The sequence below is a fragment of the Colossoma macropomum genome, unplaced genomic scaffold, assembly GCF_904425465.1.
Source record: "Colossoma macropomum unplaced genomic scaffold, Colossoma_macropomum, whole genome shotgun sequence".
Taxonomy (NCBI): Eukaryota; Metazoa; Chordata; class Actinopteri; order Characiformes; family Serrasalmidae; genus Colossoma; species Colossoma macropomum.
Window position 1 is genome coordinate 14,691,460 of NW_023494805.1, and position 11,541 is coordinate 14,703,000.

At 37.0% G+C, this 11,541-nt stretch overlaps 1 protein-coding gene across 1 annotated transcript; it reads left to right on the top strand.

The window, feature by feature from the left end:
- Positions 1 to 1,138: 1,138 nt before the first annotated feature.
- Positions 1,139 to 10,334, top strand: lgi2a (leucine-rich repeat LGI family, member 2a). The gene is made up of 8 exons (XM_036596291.1): positions 1,139 to 1,571; positions 1,814 to 1,885; positions 4,242 to 4,313; positions 5,880 to 5,951; positions 6,042 to 6,113; positions 6,600 to 6,769; positions 7,413 to 7,577; positions 8,740 to 10,334. The coding sequence occupies exons 1-8, from the start codon at positions 1,390 to 1,392 to the stop codon at positions 9,555 to 9,557; spliced, it is 1,623 nt and encodes a 540-aa protein (XP_036452184.1). The 5' UTR covers positions 1,139 to 1,389; the 3' UTR covers positions 9,558 to 10,334.
- Positions 10,335 to 11,541: the final 1,207 nt, after the last annotated feature.

The window sequence follows — 11,541 nt, forward strand, 5'->3', positions numbered from 1 at the left end:
GAAACTCTAAAATATGCAGTGCAGTGCTACTCCAGAACCAGGATTGAGACCCACTGCCATAGAATAACCATGTTTGGTTTCTTTATGCAGTATGATAAGGAAAAAACTTAAGGAACTTGTTCTAGTTGGTCTAAATAAATGAAATTTGATATGCTCACACATTGAATTTACATCTCACAGTACACAATGGATTTGTTTTGACTGTGTCAATTTCATACTTTTATTCCGTTAAATTTGGAATTTCTATCGTTTTCAGTAGTCAGTCTTCAGTAGTCCAGTGCGACCTAAAGACTGAATTTACTAAACATGAAGTGTTTACTAAAAATGAAGTGAGAAAAATGAAACTTTTTAGCCATATGGTGCGGTCCATTTGAAAGAAAGCCAGAACAAATAAGGACCAAAGTTAATAGGCTAAAAGCTTAAAATCCACACTGTAGACCTAAATTAGTTGACTTAAAAAAAAAATCATGCAAACTCATTGCCTCGAAAAATTGAGGTAAAGTTACTTAACAGGTTTGGGCTTAAATAACTTTATGTATGAGTTATAGTTACTTTCTAGTTTTCAGTGTTCCACACTTCTGCAGCAAATTAACTCAAACTGCCCAATAATTATAAACAGTATATATGCATGTTAAAACAACTCCATTGTACATAATGGATTATTTCATACAGGAACAAATACACAGCTTACATAAAACTAGAATCACCCTTTATCTGAAGCCTCCAACAACTTAACGCATATTTAGCATTTTGTTAGCACTTCTGGTTCCAGGCTGAAGTGGAAAACCTGAAAACAAAACACCATCATGATGAGAATAACAACATGTAAAGTGTATCCAGACCTCTCCTATAACATGAGAGTAAGCTATGACACAAAAAATAACATTTAGCAACGAGAAATCTGTCAATAAATAAGAAAAATAAGAGTTAATTAACAGAAACCAACAAAACCGCCTGTGTGACTGTTAGTAAGAGAAGTTAGTCAGTGTGACTAACTGATCTTAACTAGATTTACCTCAGTAACTATGGACTATTGAAGAAATAGTAAGTGATTTTTATTAGTAGATTTGTATTAGTAATTTTCACAATTTAGTAAACAACAAAAAATTAAGTTAGAATAATTATTAATATGTATCTGTTCCTAATAGCGTCCTGACTACCTGCAGCGCGGCGCTGCTGACGGTCGAGCTCATTCACAGAGGCGGTTTGACCAGCAGTCGTCAGTGTTGGGCGCCTTTAATAAATAATGAAGCTGAGCGCGAGGAGCTTCAGCTGCGGCTGAACTGCTGATGTCAGGAGCTTCAGTGCTGCAGTTGGGGCTGCAGGCAGGACTCGGTGGAGCTCAGGTCTTTCCTCTCCGGACTCCCACATGCAAACCAGCCAGGAAAGATGCTCTCCACGGTCAAACAGTGCGCTGTAATATCGGCGATGTTGCTCTGGTTGATGCCGTCCGTCCACTCGGGGAAAAAGGTCTTTAAATGCCCTTCATCATGCAGCTGTTCCAAGGAGTCCATCATCTGCGTCGGGTCTTCGTATGTCCCCCGGATGACCCCCAACGATGTCAGCTCGCTGTAAGTACACCTGCGTGTTTGTCTGAGCCGCAGAAGGTCCACAGTGAGGGCTTTTCAGCTCGTCTCAGTGTGAGAGCGTCACCGCAGAGAGCGCAGCGCGGGCTGATGCAGGAGAGGCCGGTGGTCCTTCCACAATGAGGGGCTGGAATGCTGTTCTGCTCTGTTAGTTGTAAAGACTGTGTGAATGAGTGAATGTCTTCACTGCGTTTGTCACTCATGAGCGATGCTCGTGTGCTTTTCAGGAGCATCGTGAACGGAACCTTCTCTGAGGTGAAGGAGGCGATGTTCGCCCACATGCCCTCCCTGCAGCTACTGTAAGACCACCACTTCTCACCTGCTCCCTCTCAGGGGATTCAGCTTTGAACAATAAGAACAGCATTAGCAAAAATAACAACAACGATAACAACATCTATTGTTATTATTATTATTATTATTATTATTATTATAAATAACATCATAATAATAATAATAGCCATTTCTTTTTTATTATTGCAGTTATTACTATTTTTATTATTATTATAATTATTAATAGTAGTTGTTGTAGTTGTATTAGTATTATTAGTAGTATTATTTTTACCAATAATAATAAGAACAAAGATAATAATAAAGTTATTATTATTATAACAAATTGTTACTGTTACAGTTGGTTTATTCCTATTTTTTATAAAACAAATACAAACTTCATAAAAAACAACAGTCATTGCAACTGACCACCAGTTCATTCTGTTTTAAACAATAACATATGATGGACTGTTTATCTTAAAGGGACGCTCTGGCCAGAATGACAAATTTAACCATGGCTGCATCACCTGTAAACATACCTGCAGTGGTGCCACAGTAGACTCTAGGTTAATATATTCTGGTTTAAAGTCTGGAAATCCCCCTTCTAACCAGGTAACGTTACTTTTTGGAAGCCGAATGCTAGCAATCAGAATTTCTTTATGCTGGAGCGGAATCCCAGTGGTTGTGTGCATGCGTGGGTATTGTAGTGAGAGAACATTGGGCCTCATTCACCAATATCTTCCTAAGTTTTTCTTAAATTTGTTCTAAAAAAAGGTCCTCAAAAAAAGTCTACGACAGATTCATGATGTGTTCTTAAACTGCAGAATTGTTCACACCTTTGTGCTCACACCTTGAGTATGTGTAGATGTATGTTCTTACCTAAAAACAAATCCCAAATAAGAAAACACTGACGAATGTCAGAATCTTCATTAAAACTGTGTAGGTGGGTTTTAAGAAGAAATTTCTTCTTAAGAAATACTGCGCTACAGAATATTACATAACATGACAAATGACATAAGCGCTAGTCTTAGGCCTGAATGCCCCTGTACAGCTCAGTTGCTCACTCACAAAACCTGAACCTGCTAATCTAAACCTCAAACCTTTCATCAGTTAGCAAAAGGAAAACTTCAAAGGTTTAGGCAATAATGTCTTGATACACACTAATCACACAGTTCCTAAACTCCTTTTTTGCACAATAGGTACAAATTTCACTGCAAAGCACTGTTAGCCTTCTGCTCTCATCTAGAAAGCTCTGCTATATGCTGAAACACAATAAATCCACACAATTTCCTTTCTGTCTGATTAATTCAGGATGCTTATGTTTGACATCAAACTAATTTGGTTTGATATTTTATTTATATCAATAAATATAAGTTAACAATTTGGATGCAGACTTATTTTTTGTTTTTGTTCCTTCAAGAATTTTACTTGCATGACTATTTATACTGTTTCTCTTTGTGAAATTAATTAGCAACTTTGATAACTGTTTTCAATTGATTTCATTACTGTTCAGTTAATAATCAGTAGTGTTTATGGATTTAATTTGTGTGTGTTTTGAAAGCTGTGTTTTAGTAATGTGCTGTAAAAAGTATATATTTTTCTGTAGAACATTAGAAACACTTAAGAGCAACAGTAGACAGCTTGATGGTTCTGGACGTTGTGTTCAAGATGTTCTTTTTCATGATTATAATTTTAGAATACGGCAGTGTTAATCATATATATAAAGTGTCTTCTTGTTACCAGAGCTTTTAATCTTGAATGAGGATCTACTGTGATTTGAGGGCAAACATTTTATTATTAGTTGTACTTCTTGATTAGATCTTTTGTTTTCTTTACATATCGAGCCAATGTGGATTGAGGTGACGTGAGCAGTGCTGTGTGTACTGTAGGAGTAACTGTGGACTAACTTTGTCCTAGCACTGTACTTAAATTTTAACAGAAATGCATTTCACTGTCTCTGATATCTCTGTACAACCTTGAAAGCATCCATGTGCTCCATTGAATTAATGTCCAATGGCAAGAGGTCACTTTAGGGCGGATTTATCACTTGCTGTTGTTTACGACGATAGCAGTTCCCTTGAGCTGACAGTGCCCTCGACTGTCACTGTCTCACAGTGAACAAGACAGTGTCTCTATAGAGCACAGTGGCTCCTTTGACTTTCTCCTGGCACTGGAGGCGTTCATAATGTCAGCGCTGTGATATACTGTAAACAAGCTAAAAATACATCTGCATCTGAAAAACAGTTACTGTGAAGGGGTTTAACGGATGTTGTCGTTGCTATACATCGCTCAGACTAAGAGCCTGCTGTTGTGATATAATCAAAAGTTGCTGAGTTTGATTCATGCATTGTTTTACACAAAGTCATTGTCCTCTGTTTGCTTTTACAGACTGCTTAACTCAAATGCACTTACTACAATCAGGGATGATGCGTTCGCTGGCCTACCACATCTAGAGTATTTGTAAGTTTCATTTCTTTTGTGTCATGTAAAGTCCGTTTGATCAATCTGAAAGATTTTACTGTGAAAAATGCAAAAAAAAAGAGGACATGACGAATACATACATATATAAGAAATTTGGAAAGAATAAGTACAAATAGAATAGAATAAGTACAAATAATTAGTACAAATTAGAAAAAGTACAAATAAACAAGCAAAACAATACATTGTGGTTTTATGTCTGTCAGTGTGTTAGCTTAACTATTTCCAAACCTCTCCTCAAGGAAGCCCAGTGTTAACCGTCTAACCGTCTAACTAGTTTTTGTAATCAATTCTCCATTAAAATGAAATTGCACTGCTGATGGAATTGAATTAATCTGTCTAATAGCTGAAATGTACCTGTGTTTTTCTAACTACTATATCAATAATTTCCTCTCAACCAAAAATCACTCTCCATATATATATATATATATATATATATATATATATATATATATATATATATATATATATATATATATATATATATACGTGTGTGTATACACTTTAGACTAAAATGCTTTTGCTTTGAATAACCTTATGCCTTAAGTATAGTTATTTCATTAAAACCAATCATTAACATTCCATTTTGTCACTATACTTCAGAAATTCTAATCGGTAATAATTGTTTCGGTAGTGACAATTTTAGCCAATTTTGAGCATAACTCAAAATCCCTAGCCAGTATGTGACTAGCACACATAACTTTGAACAGTTGTTCACACATAAAATCACAATAATTTTCACTAAAACACAACAACGTTACTAAATTGCAGAAAATATGTGTTTCGGTAGTGACAATTTTTATTGTTACACACTGAGTTTCAGACTTTGGAACACATTTACATCAAATCAATGGGATCCAACTGCTCACCATGTGCCCATGAGGGACAGGGATGCAGTCTCACTTCCTGCTCTAAAATGCAGGGTTGAGGCTAAAATAAGGCTCCGCCTATGAACTAAAATTTATTGTGTTTCAGTAGTGACATTAAAACATGGGATGGCATTTATTAATAACACTTTTTTTTAAAAAACTTAAGCTCATAATAAAACTACATCTTTCAGCTTCACTTTAAAAGTAATGAAAAATATCTTTTAAAAAGCAACATTAAAAGAATGCAAAGAAGTAAAGATTATACAAGTTGAACTTTAGGGGTTAGTGTTTGGGACAGTCACCTCTCAATAGAGATATACATGATCTTGTTTATATTTGTATGTATTATTTTAAATACACTGGGTGTAAATAGATGATAACATAATCCCTGTAAATATCTAAGGTCTGATGACTTTGAGCTAATTCAGTAGAATGATCCATACATACTTCTGTTACGGTTTGTTCCTACTATGCCAGTATTGATTCACTCCTATTTCATATCGCACTGTTTCCAACTGATATAATAAGAGGCCTATCAAATTATAATGTGTTCAAAAAGGGATACGTTATTGTGTTACTGATCGTGTACTGCATCTCCTGTCTTGCAGTCTCCATTCTTTGCATCATCCTCCCATGTACTGATTCAGTTTGATTGATTGGTCTACTCCTCGTCTTCTAGGTTCATTGAAAACAACAAAATTGAGACCACTTCAAAATATTCTTTCAGAGGGCTCAGAGACCTGACTCATTTGTAAGTTTACATCATAACTCATCTTAATTCCCTATAAGCTATGTCATCAAATTGGTTCCGGTGCACTTTAGTGTATCTGTACCCTTGCAGGTCTTTGGCGAACAACAACATCAAAGCCTTGCCAAGAGATCTCTTCGTTGATCTGGATTCACTAATAGAACTGTGAGTCTGCATTTCAGTCTGCTTCATTCACTGTGTAATATAAGTGAGCTTGTGCCGTACGTAGTTTAGTTGTGCACTTCATGAGACACTTTAGGACACTTTAGTGTTCACTAGTGATGACCCTTCTGGCTCTTTTCAATAAGTCATACAAATTGACTCAGCTCATCAATAAAATCCAGCTCTGTGGGCTCAGAAATGGCTCTTCGGTCAGTAGCATTGTCTTTTTTATATTTTTGCACTTAACAAAAGTTAATAATATTACGACCTGCGATTGTTTTGTCTACTTTGCATGTTGTTTGCTATAAAATTAATAGGCAGACTGTTGTTTACTGCCTTGATTAGCACTTTCCTTTCAGCTGCTTTCAGCTGAATTTATAGATTGTGCCAGTTCAAAGCCTTTTTCCAGTCATATCTACAACTAACTACTTACCTCTAGCCTTTTGCGTGTCCTTCTGAAGTCCTTTAACCTGGTGTGTCCTCCTGCAGAGACCTGAGAGGTAATGTGTTAGAGTGTGACTGTCGTGCTAAGTGGCTGATGACGTGGTTGAAGAACACCAATGCCACCGTGTCAGATGTCCTCTGTGCTGGCCCTGAGGAGATGAAGGGCAAGCGGCTCAATGACATGGCAAGCCTCCACAACGAGTGCATCTCCACAGGTTGTCTCTCTGAGTGTGTGTGTGTGTCTAACTGCACTTCTAGTGCCCCCACAGCACAGTTTTTTCACCTCTAACACACCTGATTCAACTTGATAATTAACTGATGAATTGAATAACGAGTACTGAAGCCAGAAAACTATTTGTGTGCATGTATGTGTGTAATTCAGCTGCTGCCTTCGATACCTTGCTAGGCTCTCAGTACAGTGACCTTGTAATCACTTACAAGTGCATAATAATATAAAAATTGCAATATTACCACTTTTCCCATGTTATTTATTTACCTATGGTTGACAAGTGTGTTTCTACAAGATTAAGAAATTATATTGTTTCTACAATGACAACGTGTAGCAGTAATTAAAGGGATAAAAATAGAACTACTATGACAAACTGTACAGAAATGTACATTATTCCTATGATCCACATTTTACAGTAATGTACTGTACATATCTACAAAACAGCCCCATTGTATTTAACAGCACTGTAAAATAATTGTACACTAACTTACAGTTTATTGTAATTTACAGCTGTTTTTACAATGCTTAGTATTCTTAGACCACAATTCAAAATGTTTATCTTAACATATTAGCATGCTTTCTTTAAGCTAATATCTGCTACCCTGAGCTAATATTGTCTGCCCCAACAGATTTCATTCCACTTCACTCTGTGACTACTGAGTCTCTATCTGTGGACACGTTCTCTCACAAGAATGATGTGTATGTGGCCATTGCTGCCCCTAACATAGAGAGCTGCATGGTGCTTCAGTGGGACCACATTGAAATGAACTTCAGGACTTACGACAACATTACAGGTGGGAAGATAAGCAATTTAGTCAAAATTGTTGTCCTTGCTGTGTACTTAAAAGGTAAAACAGACAAATGTATGGAAAATATTTTGTGAATAAGGCATATGTAATTGAATTTACAATTATTCAGTAGTTCAATAGTAGTTCAATAGCTGAAAAGCATGTTTTTCTATCTGCACGTCTAGTGCCCCAACAGCACAGTCTGTTTTATCACCTCTAACACACCTGATTTAACTTGATAATTAATTGATGAGCCGCAAAGGTTTACTGAAGCAGGAGAACAATGCTTCAGATCTTTAGCCTTTGGCTCTAAAGACCCTGCTTTTCCACACTACAAAATGTCTTAACAGTATTGTTCTCAGCAGGCCACAGCTCAAAAGCAGAGAGACCCTACTCAGCCCATCCCAATAAATAATATGACCAATAACCCTTTTCAGACCATATCCCAAAAACAATACAACCTGTAACCCTATTCAGCCCTGTCCCAATAAACAATATGACCAATAACCCTTTTCAGACCATATCCCAAAAACAATATGACCAATACCCCTACTTGACCCCATCCCAATAAACAATATGAGCAATAACCTTTTTCAGACCATATCCAAAAATCAATACAACCAGTAACCCTACTCAACCCTATCCCAGAAACAGTATGACCAATAACCCCACTCAACTCCATCCCAGAAACAATATGACCAGTAACCTTATTTAACACCATCCCGAAAGCAATATGCCCTATAATCCTACCTAACCGCATCCTAAAAACAATATGACCAACTGAACTCCACCCCAAAAATTAAAGTGACCAAAAACTGTACTTAACTCCATCCAAATAAACAATGTGACCAATGTCTTTTAACCCCATCCCAAAAACAGTGAAACCAGTAACCTTACCTACATAAAACATGTTCCCAGAAACACTTTTATGTTGTTCTGTTCTGTCATAGTCCAATGCTTTGAGTTGAGTATATTGTAAAAATAATGGCTGTTGCATTGCTATAAAAATGTGTACAATATATTCAATTATTCAGACTATTCTGGGGCTCAATAAAAGACAAAACTGTCCGAATCAGGTTCTGTTAATTAGTTGATAATGGTTTAAGAACCATTCTGCACTTATAAGTCTGTCACAAATTAATTACTTTGTTTCATTTACAAATTGCAGGTCAGTCCATTGTTGGCTGCAAGTCAGTGATCATCCAGAACCAGGTGTTTGTGATTGTTGCTCAGCTTTTTGGTGGCTCTCACATCTACAAATTTGATGAAGATCAAAGCAAGTTCACCAAGTTTCAGGACATTGAAGTGTCCAAGATCTCCAAGCCCAATGACATTGAAGCCTTCCAGATTGGCGATGATTGGTTCTTTGTTATTGCTGACAGCTCTAAGGCTGGTCTTTCAACCCTCTATAAGTGGAACGACAAGGGCTTCTATTCCTACCAGTCCCTGCATGAATGGTACCGTGATACCGATGCAGAGTTTGTGGACTTGGATGGCAAGGCTCACCTCATCCTGGCCAGTCGATCTCAAGTCCCAGTAATTTACCAGTGGAGCAAGAGTGTACAGAAGTTTGTCTTACAAGGTGAAATCCCCAATATGGAGGATGTAGTGGCTGTCAAGGCTTTCTGGATTAAGGAGGAAATTTACCTGGCTATGACACGATACATTGGTGACTCTAAAGTCCTTCACTGGACTGCCAAGCATTTCTCTGAGGTTCAGGCCCTTCCTTCAAGAGGTTCCATGATCCTTCAACCATTCACCTTCAAAGATCGGTATTACCTGGCTTTAGGTAGTGACTACACCTTCTCACAGATCTACCTGTGGGATGCGGAGAAGAAGATTTTTGAGCGTTTTAAGGAAGTGTACATCCAAGCCCCACGCTCTTTTACCGTGGTCTCTACAGACCGCCGGGACTTCATCTTCGCTTCCAGCTTCAAGGGTAGCACGCAGATATTTGAGCACATCATTATCGATCTAAGCCTGTGAGATCCTATATGGACACAGGGTCCAAAAGGCCATCTGGAAGCATTTCAGCATCCGACAATGTCTTCCATTCAAAACCTTACAATTTGCTTGGGGAGGGTATATGGGAATGTTGGATGTGGAGAAGGTTGGTTGGAAATGCTGTTCAAGAAGCTTTATCAGGTATGTAATGTAATTTCATGGTGTAGTACATAGTAGTTCATGCATTTGTATAAAGCTCTACATTTATTTAGGATGTTGCTTGCCATTTGTCTGTTCATGTTTTTATTTATTTAATTACTGATTTATTTGTTTATTTGGTACACCTTTAGCTGAGATGTTCTTCAGCCCATAAAATGAGGACATTCATTGGGGACACATAGTGCTGGGTGGAGCTATACCCAAATCACTTGCATATATAAAACTAGCAATATCTTGAAGGACTTGGCATTTATGCAGCAATCATGCTGTGGCACCATGCATGATAGAGTTGCAAAAATAAAAATAAAAAAAATAATAATTTATTGCAGGCATGCTGAAAAACTTCTGATGTTAACTTACAACCTACAGGTGACTGATGAAATGCAGTCAAATTCTATACCATGAAATACCCCCATATGTGTGATAGTTCATTTCATTTACATATCCTTGCACTATTTTTACAATTATTTGCTGAATGTAGGACCTGTTTGCTCTACAACTACATACAATACTGTGCAAATTCAAAGTCCACCCTTTGTTTACTTAATTTCCAGTCAAAACTGCCATTAAGTACAAGTGATTCATTTTTCAGTGTCGGGAGAAAAGACAGAAAACATATCAGAATCAGAATAAGAATCAAGCTTTATTGGCCAGGTATGCTTGCTCATACAAGGAATTTGGTTTTGGTTACAGGAGCTCACAGTGCACAGTATCAGACAGACATTTACATGTAGTGAATAAAATAAATATAAAATAAAATAAAATAAATATAAAATTAAATACAATAAAATAAAATAAAACACAATGCAAAAAAATAAAATAAACATGCATTCCTACCATCACGCACTCATACACACACACAGTCATAGCTGTAACCTTTACATTGTGCAAAATATGGGTCTAAAGTTAAAGTGCTGAGTGCAGCGGCAGTTAAAGGGTGTATAGTAGCAAAGAAAGGGATCAATGAGGTGACAGTCAGATAAGTGGAGTAATAGTAGCTAGAGTAAACACTGGTCTGAGATGGTGGATTGAGTTGAGTTTGATACTATATACCAGTCTTTATTATAGCTTCCATTCTTTTCAGGAGACATGCTTTCAGCTTTTCAGATAAGTCTGCAGGTATATTTTCCCACACCTCCCAAGTTCAGTCTCATTTTCTGATGTTGATGTTGAGGTCTGGGTTTCGGGGTGGTCAGTCTGTTGTTCTGAGAACACCAGCAGCTTCTTTTGTTTGACTTGCAAATGTTTCTCTTTTTGTCTATTTCCTTTTAGCAGTAAAGTCTCCTGAAAAATGAATGACATGTACTTAGTGGCTATTTTGACTGGAAATATATTAAATAAAGCTTGCTGTCTGATGTTTGCCCAGTACTGTAGTACATACAAAACTCAAACTAGGTTTGTTGCATCATGCCTTTAGTACTAACTTGCCTACATTGCCTTATGAGTGTGTTGAGTTTTAGTGCAAAGAACATTCTACTTAAAACAGACAGAAAGCCTCATTCTGTACCTTCTTCTGTTTAACACTGTTGTGAATCATTTAACACTGCACTGTATCCTCCAAGAGTACATTGAACAATGCATTGTTGTCATCATCTCCTATATGGCATATTGCTGCCTTAATACTGGAGCATCAGCTATTGCTGTGCTTTCATTCTAACAAGAAATGGACATTTTAATGCCTGTCTGTTATTATGTTTTGTTTGTTGAAATTCTTCTGGAGACCTTTCTGGATACTATTTTACCTAAATATAGTATCCAGAAAGTTCACTGTTAATACAAAAAGATTTCAGTATCTCATAGATTTCTC